The following is a 23649-nucleotide window of genomic DNA, read 5'->3' as shown; positions in this document are numbered from 1 at the left end:
ACACCTGGCAGCTTCTGAAGTTACTGGGTACAAATACCTCACATCTTTGTTATCTGGGTCCCAGTGTTTAATGACTAGTTTTGCAGCTCTGTTTTAAAACTGCTAGTTTCACATGCAGGACCAGAGAGGAATTGTTATTTGGTAGGTTAATTTCAAGGCTGGGAAACAAAAAATGTTTATTGTAACTCAGTGACATTAATATGAAATAGTGGGCACTAACATTGAAATGATGAGTGACACATGCCACAGGAAAGGTATTGGTTTTAGCATGTGTGGGTGTATTAGTGGGTGTTTTCCCCCGTGTCTCAAGCTGCACTAGCTTGCAGCATTACCAGAATTCAATTAGCAACCTTTTAACATGGCATTTTTTCTGTTATTACATTCTCTACCTGTAGCTATTCAAAATTTAATTTATAAGTCAAGTGTGTGGGGTTTTTGTTTGTTTGTTTTTGCTGTTTTGTTGTTGTTGGGTTTTTTTTGTGTGTGTGTGGTTTTTGTTTTGGTTTTTAATGAGGTTTCTTTTGTAAGTTGGCCCACAGGGGTGGTTAGAACCACATCTCAAAATTCAGCCAGTGGAAACTGAAAGTTGCTGGTGATTAGCGGCTGTTAGATACATAGTCTGCATTTCTGGCTGTCCATATCCCAGCAGGTAATTGTTTCTGTCAAGATCCATCGGCCTGGGCAGTGATTGACACATTTGCTGGCAGTTCCAGCAGGGAGTTCAGTGATGGAGCAGGGGCTGTCTGCAGGGGTATACCAGTAGAGAGGGTTGAGCTTTGCTGAGAAGGCAGCCTGAGGAGTCCACCACCGTGGCAGGCTGAGTGCTTCCTTATTATATGGACAGAAGACTTCAGTCTCCAGTCTTGTCAAGCTGTCACATTTCATCAGTAATAAATCTGCTTGCTAAATAAATGAAAAAGGTAATAAAACATTTTTATTAGTCATGACAAATGCTTGTCTAAGGAGAAGCTGAGAAAATAATGATTTGATTTAAATATTTATTAAATCAAGTAATTTTTGAGGCATCTTTAAGACCTGAAGGTTTTTTATGATATGATAAAACTGTTGCATAATTCATGTTATATATTACACCAGTGGTGCAGTGTTGCTCAGAAGAAATAAAACCATTCTCACTTTAATGTTTTTAATTTTAAGCTAGCCTGGCATTGCATGTTAACAGCATTTTTGTCCAATTTCTCAGTCTGCTCTCTCTTGTCAGTGCCATCTGCTTGCTTGTTTTACCACCTCTTTAACAACCAGGTGATTTTTGCCATCTTCACTCTCTTCCTAAATATGCTCAGCAGTCCCGTTTGGGTTTATGGGGTTAGTGTGCTAAGCAATATTTATATGTTTATGTAAATGTGTTCCCTATTTTAAAGAACTTTTCTCCATTTTTGAATTATTTTACTGTAGTCTAATCCACTTGTTATGCCAGCTGGTTTTGTTATTGGTAATGTATTCATTTATGCAATATGTTCTACTCTAGAAAAGCACTTAAAATTAAGTGTGCAGGTAGACTTGGTGAAAAGAATGTGATTAGCTCAAAGCTAAGCACCTGCCTAAATGCTTTGCTGGATTGGAGGCTTAGGAAGGAGAGGAAAAGATCTATCTAATTATGTTGAATGTGTCGTAGAACTTAATAGCCTTATCACCAGACCAACCTCTAGTTATGGGTACCCAACGCAGAAGATTTCTCACAGATTGCTAGGCTTTTCTTTTCACTTTATAGTTTTCTAGATCTCTCTCCAGGCTTTTATGAGCTATAATCTTAAGTGTGCTTTGCATAAGAAAATGTGCCTCTGCATCTTAGGAGGTAACTTAAGGGAAGCCATGTCTTAAAATACTGGTAGAAGACAATGAAGAGTTGGTGCCACCAGTTCATTTGATTTTTGCATGTGTGAGGAGAGCAAAATACCTATACAGGTCCACAATGCAGCAGCCCACAGAATAAATGTGGTGGTGAGACCAGGCCGGCGAAAGAAGAAAAGATAAAATTAATGACGCAAGGGCAAAATTCTGCTCTGCTATTAATTTGTGCTGAGCCAGTATTGGAACTATTGAAAAAAAAAAAACCAAAAAACCAACAAACCACAAACAAACAAAGGACATAAACCTCTGAAAATAAAATCTGAAGAAAAGATGTACATGTATTTTTCCAGTTCTAACTCTTACCTGCTGGCGTTTGTCTTTTTCCATTCCACGAATCTGTGTGCCCTTGCTCCCGTAGATGTCAGGGGGATTTGCAGGACTTAGTTTAACTTATGGTCACTGTAAAATTGCCCTAAATGCAATGTTGTATGAATTACTGCTACTTCTGTCCCAGGACAGAATTTAGCTGGACTGGGTTTTTGCTTTTCCCACTGCTGCATGGCTGGGGCATGAGGCATTGCCGAGACCAGAAAGCCGTGCACAACCCCAGGTGTTTTCAAAGAAAGGGACGTTTGTTGAGTCGCCTTTGCACACCTTTCCTCTTCTGCAGTGTTTAGCTTGGATGTGTTGTCATTTCTGAAGCTGTAACAAGCTCCTCGTGGAATTCAGTTTCCAGTGTGTTATTTTTTAGAGGCAAGGGTTTACTATGGTTTTCTTTCCCCCTTGTTCCTCCCTACATGAGCCTTTGGAATCTTTATCAAGGATGGCACTTGATGAAATGCTTAACTTGATTGATTGAAGATAGAAATGGGCTTAGGCACTCTTGAAAAACTATGAACTGAGACAGGTGTTTAATGCTTTCTAAGATGCAAACCAAGTAAGTGCTTTCTCAGAAAGATTATTCATAATTGTTTTTACTACATATATCATGATAAGGACAAGGAAGATAAAAGGAGGAAATAGCTGCATAGCAGTAGATCTGTAACAACTTCTCCTGCATAACTGAGGTTACCTGCCACCACGGTGTTTTTAGCTGAATGCAGGCTATACACAGGGCAATCCCAGGCTTTTGCCTTCCTTTCTGCCTTCTTTATAATGGGCATGGGGCAGACAGGCGTGGGTATTGAGCAGTTCCTGGCTCTGTGCACAGCTCTGTCCTGCCTTGGTATGAGCCTTTGTTTGCTTTGCCTCTCTTTCTCTCTTTCTGTGTATATTTAAACTGCAAAGGCTAAAAAGGCAGGGACTGGCTTCTCCTGCTCTGTGTTTGACTCTGCCTGTCAAACCTGGGGAACTTGCTGCCCACTGGCATGTCAAAATGTTTTTGTAATACAAATAATTATTAAGAAATTTCTCTTCTGCCACCTAACCATCTGCAGTGTATTTGAGGCTGTCTCACCACTCCACCATTGGTATGAAGAAGGCTGAGAACTCTGACGATACTTTCAGGTTCTCAGTGTTTATGACATTGATGTCTTTAGTGATGACTCAGGTGCTGGAGACTTGGGCCCACCCTGTGAACCTTGCTGAAAGGTCCCTGAAGTGTCCCAAGGGAAAAATTCAGATAGAAGCGTGCAGTTCCAGGGCAGCACTGGAAATGCTGGCTTGACTCATACACCTTTCACACAACATGGGCAGTCTTCTGCCTTTCCAATATGTGTCAGTGCAGGGTTCGCATTGATTTTGGTAGTATATGAAGAATGCAAGTGGACTGAGGTGTCAGTCTTAAGTTGCATGTACTGTGAGCTATGTTCTCAGCCGTGAGGCTATATGCATAATGCTTTCTGCCTAACATTAGTTTTCTATTTGTCTTGCAGCACTTTTACAGGCAGTCATAGCTGGTGATCTGCTGAAGGTAAGTACAGAGCACCGAGTGTCCACTTTTTCACAGATTTTTGCAGGTCTGATATACTGTAAATTTTATCACACCTCTGCTCAAAACATAAATAGGCTGCTGTAGGGACTGCTGGCAAGTGCCATTTTACAGTCTTTCCAGGAAACCCTGTATATTAGGGGAACACATCAGTCAGGTGAGGTGTGAAATTCAAGTGAATAGGATCTGGTGTTAGACAGCACCTTTCAGACCAGGATTCATAGCACAGTGCACAGACCAATGTGTCAGTTACTAACGGAAATTACTATACTGGCAAATGCAACGCTGAACAGCAGGGTAGTTCTGACACAACCTTACATAGTAAAGGATATTTTATGGCAGTGAGGTTGGTGGCCAAGCCCCTAGAGTTGCTAGAGCCTTCTTAACTTCTGCCTACACAACCACCAGACCAGGCAGAACAAACCTCAGCTTGTTGTTTTATTGTCTGATGGATGTCTCAAAATATGTGGTGTCTAGGTATCGTTAGTTATTTGGGAGGAAAAGGTACCCATACAAAAATGCTTTGTGTTGAAAGTCTGGAGTTCCATGTCTGACTGTTATTCAGGCAGTGTTTTTCAGTAGCCAAGTCAAGGGTTTGAAAACATGCCCTCAAATTTGGATGACGACTGTGATTAATGATTGCAATTTTATCTGTGAGAAGCCAGCTTGGAGCCATTTGTAAAAATGACAGTACTGTTAGGCCAACTCTTTGCCTGCAGATGCCCCTTCTACACCTCTGCCCCTGTGCTTGTGGCTGCAGCATCTAGGGAGCATTCCTTCAACCAGCAGTCGTAAAAATGTCATCCCTTTTCTTCTGCTTGAAAACTTCTTGCCTGAGTTTGCTTTGACAGAGAAACTTCTTGCCCTTTTTCAGATGTACTGCATCATAAATGATGCCTCACTGTCACAATCCTCTCCCTCTTTTCTGCAGTGATCTGCACTGAAAATCCTTCCCCCCCCCCCCCCTCTCCCCGCCTCAACTTTGCAGCATTTCTGAGACCTGGCTGGTTGCTGTTTGCCCATTCTTACCCTGCATAGTGCTTCCTCCTTCACCAGTCCCAGGTAGGGTGCAGAGAGTGAGGACGGGAATCTGGGGCAGCTGAACCCCAGCTCCCTGTGTATTTCCGAGCTGGAGTTTTCTGGTTTGGTCAGAAAGCGTTTGTCTTTTGTGCTGAGGAAAAATTAGAATTTTCAGTAGAGAAACCAGAATTTTCTGTCAAATAGATATATTTCAAAATATACCAACAGCTTCACCAGAAGCTGTTTGCAAGCCTGGCTAGCAAACAATAATTCATCACCAGTAAAGTAGCATTGTCTCATTTTTTGAGAAATACAAACCACTCTTCTTAACCCATATAATTGTCAATACTTCTAGTTTCACATATTTTTCATTGGAGACTAAAAGTTGACTTTAAAGTAGTATTTTTTTTTATTTTATTCCATTTTTGTGTTGACCTCCTATGAAAATCAGTAAATAATTTACCTGCATATTTGTTTTTCTGCTCCTCCCATCTTATCTTTCCATGTGTTGTTTTTTTTTCAGTTCATAGAATGCTGTAAAAAAGGAGCCAATTTGTTAATCCAAGGACCTGATCACTGCTCCTTGTTGCACCATGCTGCCAAGACTGGGCACAGTGAGATTGTGAAATACATCCTGGAGCATGGTGAGTCACAGTGGGTACATCTGTGGACAGCTGTATGCCAGACAAGTGTCAGTCAGGTAAAACCACACTGTGCAGCTGGAAGTGCCCTCACTTACCTGTGGTCACCCTCAGCAAAATGTCCACCTGCAGCATGTGTGAGCAGGATGTAGGAACATGGCAGTAATGGCAGTGATGGCTCCAGGTAAAGGGAAAGTGTGGAAACCAAAATAAAGACGGCTTTTGAGGTGGATGGGTGTTTTCACAGTTGCATCAGATGGGGGCTATGAAGAAACAGCGTGATGCTCTAGTTAGAACCTCTGGCACAGGAATCCTCTGAACTAATTTGTTTTTCAGTCAGAGCATATGTTGTAGAAAGCATCTAATCTCCATTACAACTTTACAGTGATGGAGAACCCATCCAACCATTGGTATTGTTTTAGTATATAGTAACACACTAGTTAGGAATCCGTGCATTTATTTCTAGACTGGATTTGCCTAGCCTCCCTTCCAATATTATCTTTCTGTTAGATTCAAGACCACTCGATAACAAAATGTTATGGTCTTCATTTTATATTTATAGGCTGTGATCATGCTATTTCCCTTTTTTCCTTTCAACTCTTTTTATCTTTGTCAGTAACAGGATTGCAGGCATGCTTACACAGGCTATGCAGCAATTTGTGTGTGTATGTACATTTGAGGCAGTCACATTTAGGAGTTTCTGCCTGTTGAACTACTGTAATCTTGTTCACTGGTTGCTGGAAAGTGGCATGGTAATATTGTCACTGCTTTACATGCAGAGCTGAAGTCCCAGTCATCAGCCTTCTGCACCCTAGGAAATGTTTTCTAGTCCTTTAAACATTCTTGTAACTCTTCTCTGATCCCTCTTCAGAATATCAATGGCTATTCTGACTTCTGGATGTCAAAATCAGCTTTGTTTCAGCAGCAGTGTTAGCACTAAATGCAGGGGCTGCCTCTGGCAGTTGGAGTAAGTGTTGGCTAATGCTCAAAAGTTACTGCAAAAATTGTGCAGGGAGAGGAAGAAAGTGCAACTCTTAGGAAAGGAAGAAGCAATAATCCATTTGTTAACATTTGTGTTCTGGGGGGGGATTTAGCTCGAGCTTGACTCCTAAGCTTAAGTTTTTACATACAGGTGTCAATCTATGGGTGTGAGTTCCTGTACTGTCAATAGAGATCTATGACTCAGTTCATTTGGTCATGTATGACAGAGGTACTACAGGAGACTTGTCCTCTCACAGTGGAAGCGAGGGGAGGGCATTTTTAATAGCAGCAGACTTCTAGCATGATTAGCTCTAGGGAGACCCTAGTCAACGTAGTCATTGGAGCCCAGCAAGTGATTCAGCTGATGGGACGTCTGCATGGGTCTACAAGATGACATACAAGGCCTGCAGGGGACCCATGCTGGACTGGCAGCTGAAGCCCAAGTAGGCAGCCCTGTCATTCCAAATGCATCCCAAGTTTTGCCCATAGGCATATCAAATGGCACAAAATATCTGTGTGTGGGCAACTGAACTGTGCCCCAAATATCTCACTGAGAGGGGCTAAATTGCTCTTTTACTCTTTTATGTATAGAAAACTACATATGGATGGCTAAGTGCAGTTGACCTTTTATCCAAATATTAGCTAGTTTTCTCACTAGTCGTAAGAAGTCTTGCCAGTGCTAACTACCTCCTATTTCGCTGCTCTGGATTATCTTATTAGTCAGAGTGCATATACCTGCCTCTGAATTCTGTAGACAGGCATAATTTCACTTAATTTTCTTACTGCCTCTGGTGTCTTCTTATACTGCACGTGACCTGTGCCAATTCACTGTCATGGCTGCCTCTCTAGGATTTTTCTTATACACCTATACCTTAAGTTAGTCACAGTCTGACCCAGTTACTGTTACTTTGATGAAGGTTTAAAATGAGATCATCTAAGCTGGTAAGGATGTGAGGAGGGAAGCCATGGGAATTTTTGAAGTAAATGGAGAAATGTGAGGGATTACGGACTGTTAGACAAAGACAAACCAGAAGGTTGAGCAAATGTCAGCTCAGTTCCTCTCTCCCGGCTTTGTCCCTAAGGATGGCAGAAAGCTTTTGCAGCTTTCCAGACATATGTCCTCTGGGCTTCTCCAAATGCATTGTTTCTTTAACATTCTCTGGGGATCAGAGAGTACATAGGACAATGCTCTAATAGAGGCCTCCTCTCTTCTCCCACCAAGCAATTAATGAAACTCATTTCTACTCTGGGCACTTCTCAGTCACAAATGAGCTCTCTTGCTGAATGATCATCATCATCATCATCATCACTATGTCCTTCTTTTTCAGTTGCTTCTCTGGCATCTGGCACCTTCTCAACATTAATTATGGTGTAAGACCCAATCCAATGCTACTAATAGCTGAGGCTTTCCCTGTATCTAGCTTCTCACCTCTGCTGATATCCACCCTTGATAAAAAAAGAGTCTTACTCCTGCTCTGGCAATTGCCTCTGCCCAGGCACACTTCCTCTGTAGTTTGTCTCCTTCCCATACATGTCTGGAGATAGTTAATATTAATAAGAGTTCCACTGTAAAATACCCTCCAGCATACAGCATAGAAAATGTATTATTAATCACACAGGGAAAATCTGAATATCTTTAAAAAACAGTAACAATAAAAAAACAAGACAAGGCACAAACCACTGTACAAGGAATTTTAACTGCCTAGTTTGAAAATAGTGGGGTGAATCAAATGTGATCTAGGAGTGGGGCCCATAGCACTGGGATTATGAAGCAGTGGGAAATGTAGTGATGCTGAGGCTGTCCTTTGTGGAGATGGCTTCATGCCATCAGGGTACATTAATATGGGAGGCTATTCTGTGATCTTGATGAGAATGATTTCAGATGGTAAGGGGAGGAAAATAACCCTTCTTAAATTAGAAAAAGCAGAGTTGAGTCACGCCAAGAGACTGCTGTGCAGTATCGCCAGATACTTAGCAGTGGACTAGCACAAGCCTGGAATAGCAGCTGAAGCACCGATGTAGGAGGTTTCAGGATGACAGCTGCTTACTGCTGCAGGAACAGTTGTGTTGGCTGCTGTTCCTGAAAAACAGTTTATCCCCAGTGCAGGAAGGGCAGATACACAGACTTATCTGTTGTTCCAGGCTGCCTTCCCAAATCAGGGGTCTTTTTCTTCTAGTAGGAGGTTCACCTTTTAAGATGTGTCTGTAGCCGGGCTAAGAAACACTTAGCTAGAAACTGAGGGCCAAACTCAGTAGGTATCAGAACAACATCTGTTTATTGCTGTAGTCAGCAACTGTCTCACACCCTAATGCGTACACATTAGAAAAGACTTAACTGTTTACTCGCTTAACACAAACAGAATTAAGGAAAGCTTAAGAAGCTCCGCTGAAAAAAAGACCTCCTAAATAGTCATCTGTGTTTGGAATCAAACTTGGCTTGGAGTCTTTATCTGGCAGTTGTGACTATTTATAAATTATAACTGTTATATAAAACATTCTGTTTGCCTTCTCCTTGTCTTCCCCTCTTCTCTAGATGCTCAAATGACAAGCAAGAATTCTGTATTTCATCTAGGGTATTTTAATTTTAAACAGAAGAGAGGAAAGATATTTACAGTTGCCTTATGAGTTTGTGGTGGGAACTTCTAAGGGAACAGGCAGTCAGTAGAGCATCCCATCCTGAACATTTCTGTGACCTCAACCCTCAGCGTCCTTGCTCCATTAGATAGCATCCTCCGCTAAGAAAGATGATGCTTTCATTACTTTTAACACTGCAAAGTCAACAGTGAAGAGCCATTGGTGAGTTTGGATCTGCATCCTGACAAGATTCAGGAGTTCCAAAGAAGGCTTTTGGAAGGTGAATTTTGCCATGACAGAGATGTGTGTCATGGACAAAGTTGGAATAGTCGTCAGAAGGCAACACTGAAGGAGAGTGAGTTTGCCTGACATTTGCTTGTGTGTCTAGATTTGCAGAATGTTTTAGGGTAGTGGATGTTTGTGAGGGGCCTAAGCAGAAAACAGCTTAGTTTTCCTAGAAGGCACAAGTTATAAAATAGTCTATTTTAATTTGTATGTCTAACAAATATTAGGTCAACATAGCTGAGAGACAGTTATGATGAAAAGTGTGCTCCCATAACCCAGCTAACCTCTATGTTACAGTGGAAATTCTGAGGTAAAAGTCACCAGCAGTAAAAACCAGACACAGTTAATCCTCACGTCAGGTGAAAATGAGGAGTGTGGGGTTGGGGAAAGGCTTGAAATAGTTCTGAATTTGCAGATTAATATTATTTTAAAAATACTCCCCTTTTGAAGGTAAAGGAACCAAATCCAGTTTTGTCCCTCAGATAACAACCTCCGTCAAGTTATTAAACAAAGAGGGTTTTGATAAATAAGCACTCAGAAATGCTGATAATGTCCAGCATTACTGCTTAAAGTAAATATTTTTCCCCCAGTTCTGTGAAGGACTGACAGGACAAGGGGCTGGCAGGGGTTAATAGCTGTGGGTCTCCTGTGGGTAGGTGTAACCACATCCATTGGAGAGGGCAGGGTGTGCTGTGGGCCCAGAGGCCTTTCAGACTGCATGGTGCTGTATATTTTGGAAATGCCTCTAAAATATGGTCATTTAGTCTCTCTCTTATGTTGTAGTGAGCTCAGCTAAAGGGCAGCTGGTTGCGAGCGTCTCCTTCCCTTCCCTCCTCCCACCCCCAGCACAGGCTGCTTTGCCTCCTGAGAAACTGGAAAGGGGCTTTGGCAGAGTGAAAGGGGGCAGAAGAGAAGGAAAAATGTTAGTAATTCTACACAGACAGTCTATCGGAGATGTTAAGGGAAGAGAGTGATCTCAGCTGGGCTTCCCCTCAGTGTGTCATGCTTTTCAGCTCCTTTCATGCAAACTTCTCCCCCCTCATCCCCATCCTGCCGTTCTTTAGCCTCCCCCCCACCCCTCGCCCCAGTCTCTCTCTCTTTTCTCTCTTCCCCCCCCCCCCCCCCCCCCCCCCCATTTCTATCTTTTGTTTTTATTTCCCCTCCTGCTGTTTTCCTTGATAGAAATCTCACTCATGCATTTCCCTTCCGGATTTCTATTGGGTTATTTTGCCCTCTCTCTCTCTGCGCCTTGGTCCCCTTTTCTTTCTCTGCCTCTTGTCCCAGAGTAAAACAGCCGCCTCCCCGCTGGGTCAGGATGACAGTGCCGTTAGCTTTCCCAGTGCCAGCCCTTCCCACATCTGTGCAGCTTTTGTCCTGGGGCAGAGGGGGATTTGGAATGGTCGGTTGGCAGCGCCAGGGAGACTGATGTAAAAATGAGGTCCAAAAAAGAGGGGAAAGGGAATTAGGAGGAGGGCGTGAGATGGTTTAAGAGAAGCACAACTGAAAATAAAATAAAGAAGTAAAGGGCACAGCTCAGGCTGTGTGTGCGTTGGGACATTACAGCTTCAGAGACAGGCCAGAAAGAATGAAACAAATGAATCCTGGTACCATGTTGTGCTGCTAGTCAGTGAACCCCAGTGTGGCCCTTATGTATGACTGGGATGGAGTCGGAGCACTGCCGTGAAATGCTTTATTTTGGACAGTATCCAGGAGAGCACCTTTCGCACATAGGCAGGATGTACCTGGCACCTCCTCAGGTTTGTACTCACAAGCTACCCTCTCAGTCTTCAGCTCCTCTGTCCTACCCTTGCTATTTCTTCCTGCTCCAGAGCAGGAAGAGGAGTTTTCCTTCACCCTTGGCTTCCTATCCCTCCAGACCCTCTCTGCCCCAGCATCTCCTCCCTCTCAGGTCATATTCTCTAACTTTGCTCCATCCTAATGTTTTGACGCCTTTTCCCACTTACCAGGGCAAGTAACTCTATGTCCAATGCAGCCAGCCCAGTCACCTGTTCCACCTTTGCATCAGAACCTTCCTTGTCCCATCCATGAACAGAAATAAGTTTACCTGGCTGTATTTTTTCTAACACACTGCAGGCCATTCCTGGTTACCTATCACTGGGACGTGGCATTGCAGCAAGCCATGGGGAATTGCCTCTGATTTTGAGAGAACGTGATTTTCTCCTAGGAGATGGAAACGAGTCTTTTTCTTCATCTGTGGGTTATTATTTTTATTTTTAATTTCTCAGGATTTATCTATCTTTCCTCTGAACAAGGGGCCCCACTTAGCCACCTGTACCCTCCTTCATGCTTATGGGAGCTCAGGGGTCATGAGTGATTCTTCTTTTTGTTAGGGAGGAGTGAACAGGTAAATGCCAAGTGTGGAGGTGAGGATGTGTGGCAGCAGAGCCAGGGTACTGTCCATTAAAAGTTGACAGTGGCTAATGAGTTTGGAGAAATGTCATGGTAGGTGTGCAATGCCCTGTGCACCAGGGACTAAGCATGCTAAGTTTTGACCACCTCTTTCTCTTGACAGAAGATGAAGTAAAGGAGCTACCTGCAGCTCCAGGAGCTGAGGGAGCTTGTTGCCCCCTATGATACTGCATGTGTATGTTGTAAAAGCAGTGAGGGAGGACAGGCTGCTCTGATCCATTTTGACACACACTCTGAGTGAAAGAAGTGTAGAGAGGTTGTGTGGAGGCCTTTGTAAGCAGGTAGTGTGAAATTCCTCAGTTTCAGGTGAGATTTGCTGTAAGCTCTTGAGGACTCTTGAATTTCAAAGTCAAAGTGTGCTGAAGAGAAATATTCATGCACAGGCAGGAAAATTCCTGTAAAGTTTCACTGTTCCTCTTGCTAACTGCCCTATACCATCTGGCACTACACTCCAGAGCAGTGGAGAGAAGAATAATAAGACAGGCTGCAAAGGGAAAGGTTTTTCTTGTTTCAAATGCTATCCGGATCCTAGCCTTTCCATATCACTGTAATTCAGTTCAGTGATGGAATTTGCTGCTATAAACATCTGCCTGCATTGAATATCAAGAACAAAAGAACATTAGCATAAATGCATTATTTTATCCCACTTAACAAAAATCTTTTCTGTTTGTCTTAATCTTACTTTCCTGATCATTGCTAACCAGTAGAGTACAGGATTTGCATATCAATATAAAGACTGCTGGGAATATTCCACCCTGATCTACATTCTGTATAAAGCTATTAAATGGAGTAACACAGGGATGTCATTCAGGACAGAATTTGGCTAATTTCAACTTCCTAATGACATTTTCCCTCTAGTACTAACAATAGATTTTAACTTGCAATATATAAGGGTTTCCAGTATATCAGCATTTTCAATGCACTGTATTTATGTGAACCACTTAATTGAGCAAGGTGAAGAGTGAGAAAATAAACTCCATGAATATTCATTCCCAGTATAATTTAGAGGCTGCTACTCCCTTGTGCTGACACTCCAGCAGTGACTGTGCATTCAGAATTTTGCAAGTGCAAGGGCTTGCACAAGCAAATATTACCTTGAAGTTTGGCATATTTGTGCAAATTGAGCTTTCAGTTGGCTTCTTTTACATATTCTCACCAGGAATCTTCTCCTAGTAGTGGTACTCTTCTAGTCATGCAGACAAGTGCTATATGACATACCTGAATGTCTTTTGCAGGTCCATCTGAATTACTGGACATGACAGACAGTGAAACGTAAGTATAACCTACCCTGCCCTTTGCATTATGTGCATTAGCCTAGCAGATTTCTCTTGTTTTTCAAGTGCAAACTTTCAAATAAAAAGCTTGTATGATGGAGCAGCTTCTCAAAAACGAACAAGCAAAAAAGAAGTCCCCCTAAACCCAAACAACCACCACCTCATATGTGGGCTTTCTGGCCTAAACCAAATGTTTCTTGAATTCCGTAAAGGACTACCTCTCTATTGCTTCCCACGCCTCCTTAATCTTTCTAGAGGAATACAAGTCCTGCATTGTGCTTCAGTGTTTCTGGCATCTGCTTACTGAGGGACCAACCTGAAGAGTAAATTCTAGAAGTCAGCAAATTACTTTTCTTGCTCTATACCTTTTCTTCAGTCCTTTCTTGATTGGTCTAGGGTACTGTGCCTTAGCTGTCCCACGTGGCTGCAACCTGTGCAGCTGAAGATTTCTCTTAATTTGTTAGAACCTAGTTCACCTTGGTTGTTATTAATTAAAAATTAATTTTTCCAATTCCCAACTGCTCTATGCCTTGTTGTGTAATGAAGGTGTTACAAAGAATATGTAAGGGATGCATGAATAATCCTGGAAAGTATATGGAATATATGGGAAGCAAAAGTCACCTTTTTCATAGAGGTTAAACCTACCATTCCTCACCCCACGGTGCCCTCCTCTGCTAACGGGCAACACCAGCAAGGGTTTGCACAAGGTGCTTGTGTTCAGTCCAGGAGTGATGGAGTTTGGATAGACTGCCGTTTTCTTTTCATCCAGTAGCCTAGCACAGCCACTGAAATAAAGTGGAGGTGAACATGGCTATGAGGGGTTCACTTTACAAAGGTCTCTCCACCACTAACCCTTGAAAAGGGAAGGTTCAAGCTGTAACTGGCAGCATGAATTTGTCTTTTGATCCTTAGGGGGAAATAAGCTAGTATCCCATTCTGAATCTAGTTCTTATGCAGTTGAGGCAGGTTCCGTTACAAGGTTGCCTATTCATATTTCAGCTTGCCCTGTCATGCACTGAGGCTGAAATCCCTTTATGCACTCTCACTTCCTGGGTAGGTAGGTGCAACAGTTGTCCTACTGCACATATTTCTTGTCATTTATTATTTTGGAGGTGAGGTTATGGCCCTATTTGTTGGACACTAGTATTAAGAACCTCTTTTCAACCCACTCAAAGCCTACGTTCCTCCTCTTCCTAGGCAAATCTAGATAGATTTCTTTAACCTCAGTACTCCAGTCCGTCTCAGAACCCTGTTACGCATAGCCCCAGTCTGAGTGAAGAGCTTTGCAATAAATCTGCTCCCACTACACAGCTTTCTCTTTCGAAAAGGTTCCTCGGTGGCTCACCAGTCCAGCAATGGAAGACAAACACACTGCTCTTGCTCTTACACATCCAAGAGAGCAGCATATCAGAACAAGGGCAGCAAGTGCACCAGTCATGGCTTTCATGGGCAAAATATTTCTAGGATGCATCCAAGAATGAGGTTGAGGAAAGAAATTGCAAGAGGAAATAAACACTGTTACTGTTCTGTCTGCTGTGAAATAACTTGGCCAGTTTGCAGCAGTTAGTAGAACTGGTGGTTGGGTGGGAATGTGACATTCAGTCCTTGGAATACATAAACCCGGTGCATATTTCTTTCCCGCCCCTCAGAAGCTATTTGTGCATTGCAGGCTTTCCTACTGAGTCAAAGGATGTAGATGCTAAGGGAGAGAGTGCACAAGTCTATCTCTGCCAGCAAGAGGGAACCTCACAGAAATGCAGCACCCTTCTCTCTCTGTCCTCTGCACCTCGTACTTTGTAAATGTACATTGGTGTGATGTGTCTCACTGCTGGTTTCTGTACTTTGGTCTAGGGGTGAGACAGCATTACATAAGGCAGCCTGCCAGCGCCATCGCACTGTCTGCCAGCTCCTGGTGGATGCGGGAGCCTCGCTGAGAAAGACGGACTCCAAGGTAACCCAGCCCCATCAACCAGTTATAAAATACTGCAGCCAAGTGAGACTGATCAGCATCCGTCCCTGCTGTTTGCATGATTGAGGCTTCCTCGTGTGTGCGCCAAGAGCAGCTCTTTTTAAACAAGCTATTTTTATTTAGAAAACTGAATTGATTTAAAAAAGTGCAAGAGACTTCAGTCCCCAACGTGGGTCATCTTCACCGTAGTGAGAGCCTGGCCTCAAACTATTCGGTGCATTGGGTGTGAATGAGGCACCTCCACGGTGCGGCATTATCCTCCTCCTGTGTGGTCAACAGAGAGGCCTGTGGGCAAGGACCACCGGGAGGAGCCTTGGTTTGTGATTGCATGTGTCTGTGAGGCTTGATTGTTGTGGCTGACTTGCTTTGTGAGGATGGCTAATAATTTTCTTTTGCCCTTGCTTGCCCCTGTGCTCACTCATGTGACACTAACCACAACCCTTGTCCCAGTGTATGCTTGGCTGAGAAAGAAGTCTGGGCAAAATGAAACCCTAGGAATATTCTATCAATACAACAATCTGATCACTTAGGAACATGTTCCAGAAGCTGCCTCTCTGGTATTTCTGAGTGTAAGCATCCTGTGGTCAGCAGCTGAGAGGTAGTTGGATCTCTGGGTTCCAGAGTCAGAAGCACCTTCACTGCAGCAAGACAGTTATAAACAATTCCTACCATGTATGGACAGCGCTTGTATGGACTAGCCCATAAGGGGGAGACGGATTGTCTCTTTTTCAGATGAGAGTACTGTACATTGCAAAAAGATAATTTCTGCAACAGCTGAAATCCAGACAACAAGTGGCTTCTGACTTGTTAATCTCCATCTGCCCAGAAATCCAAGGAGCAGGAGTGGTTTTGTGGAGTTACATTAATGTGTTTCCAATATGTTTTTCATAGTTTATGGTCAAGACTTGTGGTCCAATTTAACAGTACTTTTAAGGTAGCTCAGGTAACGGAGTAGCAAATTGGTGCACTGGAAAATGTTTTGTATTTGAGATAGAATGAGACACATTCAACTTAGTTCAACTGTTGCGCATCTCTCTGCACATCCGTAGCAAAGTGTATAGTCTGTGAAGTGCACTCTCCAAGGGTTAGCTACAGTACTGTGCATCATATTCATTCACATAGGGATTGTAGCCCTTGGATGACAAATCAGTTCCTTCCAGCATGTGAGCCCTTCTATATGATGTATCAAATAGCAAGTCCTTGCAGAACTACATGATTTGTCTTGAACCACACAAGGACTTTGAAAATCTTTGGAATCTCATTACTTTGATAGAAAAAACTTGACTTAATGTCGACTTGTACAACAAATAAGTAAATTCTACAAATTTGCTTCTATCCTTCCTGTACTAATTTCTTTGGGTTGTGCTTTCATTTGTTCTAAATATTTTAGCACAAGACTTTCCCTTCATGTTTCTTTATTATAGGGTAAGACCGCTCGTGACAGGGCTCAGCAAGCTGGTGACCCAGATCTGGCCTCGTACCTGGAGAGTCGACAGAACTATCAAATGGTTTCCCATGAGGATCTGGAGACAGCAGTCTGATGTCTGAAAATGTTCAGGAGGTTCCTTGGAAATCGCAACGCTGCACCTGAGGCACTGGGGCATCGTGTGAGGAAGAAGCTGATGGAATCAACATGTCTCTCTCTCTCGTGGAAAATACCTGAGGACATGCCACCAGTTTCTAAGGGCTACTGAGTCTTGCCACGGAACAGTTAGGTTCCATAAGTTAGCCCATGATGGATGAGGTGGGACACTCAAAGGTCTGTGGAATCCATGGGCCACGGAAATTTACCTTTATTGCTTCCAGCAAGTAGCATGAACTTCTCCCATGTTCATCTGTACAATTTATGTAAAAAAAAAAAAAAAAGAAAAAAAAAAAAGAAAAGAGAAAAGAGGATGTGAGGGAACCAAACTAACTGGGACATTAAAATACCCAACCAGGCCCCCTCCATCCCTACAGTTTCCTGCATTCCTTTTATTCTCCCATTCCCCTCACTTCTCATCAGTTAAATCATGTGTGTTATCTCTATGTTAAGTCTTCACAAATGGTCAGGCAGTAGCAAAAATTTTGAGGAGCTCTGGATGCCCTTAGGAAAAACCCAGTGTTTTTACCAGTTGCATTCCCTCCCCTGCCATCCATCCTCTTGGAAGCTGCATTGTCAGTGCCCAGTCACTGGGGAGTTTTCTCACTTTTGGAGAGGACTCTGCCTATTGCCTTGTTTCCCAGGGTGTGGGGCACAGTCAGATTTACAGCAGTAACAAACCCTAACCTCCTCGTTGTTGCTGGTTTGTATGGTTACAGTATCCTCATGAGACAGTCTTTTGTATGGGAAGGAGCTGTATGGGATACACCACGTTGTATTGCAGAGCAGAAAGTTACCAATAACATTTCTCACACCACCGTTGTGCACGTAATGACTGACCTGATTCTGCTTAGTTTTCAGGCCTGCCAAAAAGATGATAGCTATTTTTCACTACTTAAAAGACGGGGTTTACACTGAGAAGAGCTCTGTGCAAGGTGGAAAGGATTTGGATGGACTGACTTATGGACCCAGTCCCCTTTGTGTTATGATCAGGGGACCTAGAGCATCAGCAGTCAGCCTGGGCTTGCTGCTGTCAACAAGCAAACGAGCACCACCCCAGTTACATTGGGCATATGAAAACCTTCTTTGGCTGAACCTGTAAACTACCTGATTCCCCAAGGCAACAAAGTTCCAGAGAGGCTATGATGAGTGGCACCTCTTTGCCTTGTTACCAACTATAGGCTCGGAAACATAATGTTGCTTAGCCACTGTAAAGGCCAGCCATGTCTTCTGTACTCATCTGTTCTGTCTTACCTCCAAGATTATAGACACAAAAGAAGACAAAGCAAACACATACACACAGGCGTACATAAAATGTTTGCCTTTCAATCAATACAGACAACTTAGCTGCCAAAAATAGCAGAGCTTCCACTTTGTCTGACCAGTTTCCATGAAGACACTCACGGCCCACTTTTGGCATAATTCTTGCAATAGATTTTTGACTTTTCTTTGTTGTTTCTTGTGAAAGACCCACCTATGTATGTTTTTATGCACCTTGCTAGGTGTAGGTCTGTGGTAGATGGTGATCATCAGGATTACATGCAGTTTGGAAAATAACTCAGGTCATTACTCAGATAAGTTTTTCTTCCTTGGTAGAAGTTGTGGAAATGAAATGAAATTAACGCAATTCTTTTCCTTTTTCTTTTTTTTTTTTTTCTTCCCCACCCCCCAAGAGTGATTGTCGTGGCAGAGAGGGAGGAGCTGAAATATATTTTTTATTTTTTTCTGTTTTCAAGACTTCATTTGATATGAGCAAAGTATTGCTTTGGTGTTTCTTCCTCTGGAAGGAATCTATATATATATTTATAATCTATAGATCAATGGCGACATGAAATGTATTTTGTCTTATTTTCTGTTTTTGCCTTTCTTTTTAAAAAAATAAAATATGAAAGCCAAATTCCTTCCCTTGGTAATCATCCAGGGGCTTGTGACAAAGGTCAGTATGTGTATATATATTAGAACAGAATTTGGCAAATGTTAAAATAACAAATCAAGTATAATTTTGGTGTATGTGAAATTTCCACAAGGAAGAGCCTCACACTTTGGTTTCATGGTAGGCTTTGCATCATTTCTCAGCTGTGAGGGAAGACATTACTGTAATATTTCTATATATTTGATGAAAATAAGAATTATATTAGTATCAGTTTTATCTTTTTGCTTTGTTTTACTGATGTGAGAAACAGAGAAAGCTTCAGCAACACCAGGGGCTTGGTGCTGTCCTGTGCTCAGGCCAGACTGGTGCCTAAGCAGAGGATGGTCAGTGAGTCTGTTGCAGCTCCCTGGTCCTTTAGTCCCATGAAGCAGGTGGAGCAGTAAAGGCTTGCTCTGATCACAGGTAGCTTCCATAGGCCACATGTGAATTATGATAAGGGAGCTGGGTCTGGTTCCTCTCTGTCCGTCGTGGTCCTCCCCTCGGTGGGACATCCCTTCTGCCCAGAGGGAGGCTGCAGCTGGGGCTGGCTCTGGAGCAGCTTGGCAGGATGGGCAGATTTCCTGAGCTCCTTTGTGCCATTTGTGCTGCTCAAAGGAGCTCAGAACACATGAGAGAGTCTGGCTTGCCTTTTTCCCCGAAAGCTGGAGTATGATCATAGTGAGCCTGTTGTGCCTCTGGAAAGCTGCCCGTGCCATGTGCTCAGTAGGAGGCAGTTACTGTATGATGAAAATAAATGCCAGCACTGCAATTAGGACAGGAGCTGGTTGTAAGTAGTGCCTTTATTATTCAAGGTGTCCCAAAGCACTGCACACATAATGCATTAGATACAGGCAATGTATTGTATTTGTAGATATCAGAGCATATATATTGTTTTCTGCAATGTCGCTCACACATGGCCAGTGGTATCAGGAGCTGGTTCACTGAGGGAAGGAGTTTGGGGCCAGGACGCTGCAGGATTATTCCTTACCCCCTTTCCAGTGCAATGGGATTCTCAATTTTGGACGGCCACCAGCAGCAGGCAGACTCTGCACCAGTTAAAGGTGACACGTACGTATTGAATCTCTTCAGTACTTTTGGGGTCTAGCTTAGTACAGTACCATTGTGCCTGCATTGTGCAGGGCCCAAATTTCAGTGTGCAGCTGGGAACCCACTTAAATTACACGCAAAACATTTTGATTTACTAAAAGTGTCTCTTTGGTGGCTGTGTCTATTTATGTGTGTATATTACTATATATATGTATATTTATAAATATCAGTATGCATATATATAGACACACACACATGCACACACACTTAGAATTATGCCATTTGAATGACAAAGTACCTAGGGATGCTCAGCTACTGAGGTTGCTGGACTGACGAAATGTCATTTTCCATTTTAATTTTTTATTAAAGGGGACCCTTTTCAGTAGAACTGAGGAACTCCTGAATTGTTCCATTGTACTGGTTTTACTATCTCATTTTGGAGTTAAATGGAGGGAAAGAAAATATTTATAATGTTGATAAAATAAACTTACTTTTGTAATTTAATAGCATCAGTTACTCTTATTATTTCATGTTTCAATGCTAGAGGTATCTTTATGTGTTATCCAAGACATGATGATGTCATACATTTCTCAGTAATTATAGCATCCCTTGATATTGTGAGGTGTGAGGCTGAATGACTCAAGTAAGACAGGAGTTCAAGGCAAATTTTGCCCCTTGCAAAACAGACCTCAGACTCCAGTGGCTCTTTTACCATTCCACATGATGGCTTGTCTGTGTTTTAGTGCTTTAAGATGTATGCAGGCGTTTTTACTGACACCTGTCACCCCTACTTTTCCCCAGCAGCAGTAGAATTGCTCGGTTTCAACTCATGATGCTGTAGCCTGGATTCAGACTACATGAGATGTCCCCAGCTACATGAGGGCTGTCGTACAGAAGCACCACTGACAAAGAAAATAGAACAAAATTGATGTTTTGTTGCCATTGATCTTCCCAGCTGTATTTGCAGAGCTGATGCTGTTGTGGATGAATAGATGAGACATATGGTTTTTCTAATGGTGTGGCTGTGGGAGGTTTGTTTGAGTAGTATTTAGTGGCCTCTTTTGCTCCTTTTTGTCTTTGTCTTTGCTGTGACAGTGACATACGTGGTAGTGAAAGTCACAAATGCACAACCTCACCTAGAAGCTGGTTATTTTCCTTTCAGCTATCCCAGGTGGCTCCTGTAGGGTATGCTTATGTGTTGACCCTTCCAGTATATCAAAAGCATGTTGACGTGATCTGACTCTGGGCAAATGCTATGGAATGGGCAAGGTACGTTGTTAGCCTTAAGCTTGCTGGGAGTTTAATGGTACATGTATGGACATACTGGGAATTTGGATGCCTTGAAAACACGCCAAGGACAATTCTGTCCTTGTACTCCAGGTACTCCAAGAAGGAAGCAGTTCCTCGTGCTGATCCATCTGAAGTCTGTCATTTTCTTTCCCCCACTTTTTGCGACTTTTGAACCAGACTAACATCCATGGAGGACTGTTTTATAAAAATGGCATTTAGGTTTGTTGGAAGTAACATTTCTATCTTCATTATACCTATTCTTTTCCATTCACCAGACTTTATTTCCTCTCTTTATTTTCCTCACTAAATCTGAGCCAAAGCAATGTTGTGTTATTAGCTCCTTAATTAATCTAAAGCATCAAATGTGAGTATTTATCAGTCATTTCAGCAGTCCTGGGAGCAGCGGATCATATGCCTGTGCCTTTCTGGATACCTGTGAAGCTATAGGCCACAGTATTAACAGGGTTCACTGTGGTACTCATCTCATTTTGCTATCTTAACAACAATGTAAGCAACTATTTTTCTTAGTAATAGATAGCTACAGCTTTAAAATCCCATCATCTGTCTACCAAAATCTGTTGATTGCATCGTCAACTCAGTAATGTGCTAGAAGTAACTTGCTAGCATACTGATGAAGAGCAGGATGTTATGTGGAGGATGTGTCTCAAGCTTCAGTGCTTTAACTCCCTTTAGAAGGGCAGGATGCAGCTCATGGCTGCAATATGGAGATGCCTCAAGAGGAGCTGTACCCCAGCCCTGCATGCAGCTCTTGGGGTGAACAGAACATCTAGAGGAGTCAGGGTGTCTTGGCTTTTGCTGAGGAGTTACCAGTACGGACAGGCTGCGACAGCTCTGCACTTGGCTTGGGCTGCTGAAAAGCAGGCCAAGTACTTCAGCAGTTTCTCACTTCTAATTCTATGTAAAAGCTGGCTGGGGAGGGAAGGACTACCCAACAGTCAGAGCAGTGACCATGGCTAAGTGTGCTCCAAGCTGTGCCATGGCGCCATGCTTGACTGGGCTGCCTACCTGAGATCCCCTGCAGGCACCAGGGCTCAGGGGCCTCCCTCTCCCTCCCCGGCATGTTTCCAGCACTGCTGCCCATGTGGTGCCCGCGGAGAGTGGCCTTCTCTCGTCCCCTGTATATGTGCACTGGGGCAACACGCACACACACCTTGGCCAAGGGATTTCCTGGCCCACATATGGTGCTGTTCCTGCAAAAGGGGAAAATTCCCTCCCTCAGGCCTTGATCACACCAGTAAATTCATTACATTTGACTTCAGTGATTAGGCAGGCTTAGAGCTGAATAACCTTACTGTATTCAGCCCTCAGAGTGCATCTTGTCTCCTGCCGTATTTATAAGGTGCCACATTCCAGTCTCAGCTGCAATTTCTTGTTTCTCAGACTGCTGGTTGTGGGGTTTTTTTTGGTTTTTTGTTTTTGTTTTTGTTTTTTTTTTAAAGAAAAATAAAGAAAAGACAAGCGATCTTATGCAGCGCACATGTATCTAGTTACCCAGGAAGTTGGGAAGACAGGCAGCTTGTTTTAAAAACCTCTCATTCTGACATAGCACGTGATGACTGCTGAAGTTTAAGCAGGGGATGCCTTGCAACAAAAACATTTGTTTCAACATAAATACATCTATAATTCAGGAAATAATTTGATGCTTAACCCTCTAAAAACAGCCAGATTGTGGTCTTGGATCCTTTACAAGGAAGAGATTTTTGGGAATCTAAGAAGGCAGTGATTCTCTTGACAGGCACATACAAGAAGGTGAATATCCAAGAAAACGGAAGACTAACTTCAGAAATTTCTTTCTATTATGTTATGCTCATCCACACTAGAAACAGAACCCTGATCTGGGAATGCTATTTCAGAGTTCACCAGTATCTTAACAGCTCCAGCATTCATATACAAAGTGCATAAAAGCTGTAGCATTTTGACATGCAAGAAATAAGCACTACTTTTAGCAATATAGTGCTACATATGTAATTGCTTCATTTAGAGCCAGCCTTCTTTTGCTAGCAAAGTGTAACACCTGGCTCTTCAATTAGTCCCTGTCTAGGAGGCTGCTTGATGTGTAACCTACTACTCAGTGAAGTGTGCGTGGTGGCAATCCAGTGCTCCAATATGACAAGTGCTGCAGCAATTATCTAGCTACTAATGCATGAACCACAGTAGCAATTCATTTCTTAGTGCTACACTTTATTTTAATGAGAAAAATGGTCTTTCAGTTCCACCTGCCATAATGATCTCCAGTTAATACTTTTTCCTTAGCTTACGGCCAAGCAGAGGAAGAAGACCGAGGAAGAAGGCTGTCCCTGTTCCTACATGTATTCAGGAATTCAGCTCCTGTCTAAGAACCAGTTAAGCTTGTAGGTGTGGAGAAGAAGCTCAAGAAGCTCTTGAGCCTGATACAGCAGACATGAGTGATTTCTACTTGGCTGATTAGGCTTTAATAGATAGTCCCACTTTTCTAGGGCTTTTTTTCCTGTGAGACATTCATACAAAAAATGAAAGAAGGCAAAATTAGAAAAGCAAAGGTAAGCTGGCCCCTGGGAATGGGGACCCTATGGAATGGTTTCCATAAGCATTGCTATTTTCTGGGTAGAGAGTTGCAATGCTAGCTGTTGAATATCACTGTAATGTGTAATTATGTAAGATAATTAGGTGTATCTACGTTTAATAAAGTGAAATGGGTGGATTTCTTCTCCAAGCTTGCTGCTCCCAATATTTAAGACATTTAGCTGCAGGGGGTATTCCAATCCTGCCCCCACAGGGATCACACTGCACAGGCTGGTGGGGCACATCCTTCTATTTGCACATCTTGAGGCTTCACAATGTGGGACCTGAGCCCCAAGTTGTGCAATGACACTTCTCCCTGCTTTGTATCCATGCTGGTAGTTTT

General features: G+C 42.8%; 1 protein-coding gene across 7 annotated transcripts in view; it reads left to right on the top strand.

The window, feature by feature from the left end:
* Nucleotides 1-22199, top strand: part of DGKI (diacylglycerol kinase iota) — a 228073-nt gene extending 205874 nt beyond the window's left edge. For all 7 annotated transcript variants that reach the window (XM_040596412.1, XM_040596410.1, XM_040596409.1 and 4 more), the window contains 5 exons: nt 3684-3721; nt 5283-5403; nt 12906-12942; nt 14796-14895; nt 16338-22199. In XM_040596412.1, the coding sequence (XP_040452346.1) occupies nt 3684-3721; nt 5283-5403; nt 12906-12942; nt 14796-14895; nt 16338-16454 (413 nt within the window). In that variant the 3' untranslated portion in view covers nt 16455-22199. The remainder of the gene's footprint in view (nt 1-3683; nt 3722-5282; nt 5404-12905; nt 12943-14795; nt 14896-16337) is intronic.
* Nucleotides 22200-23649: the final 1450 nt, after the last annotated feature.

The sequence above is a fragment of the Falco naumanni genome, chromosome 5 (assembly GCF_017639655.2).
Source record: "Falco naumanni isolate bFalNau1 chromosome 5, bFalNau1.pat, whole genome shotgun sequence".
NCBI lineage: Eukaryota > Metazoa > Chordata > Aves > Falconiformes > Falconidae > Falco > Falco naumanni.
This window is presented reverse-complemented; position numbering and strand designations above follow the sequence as displayed.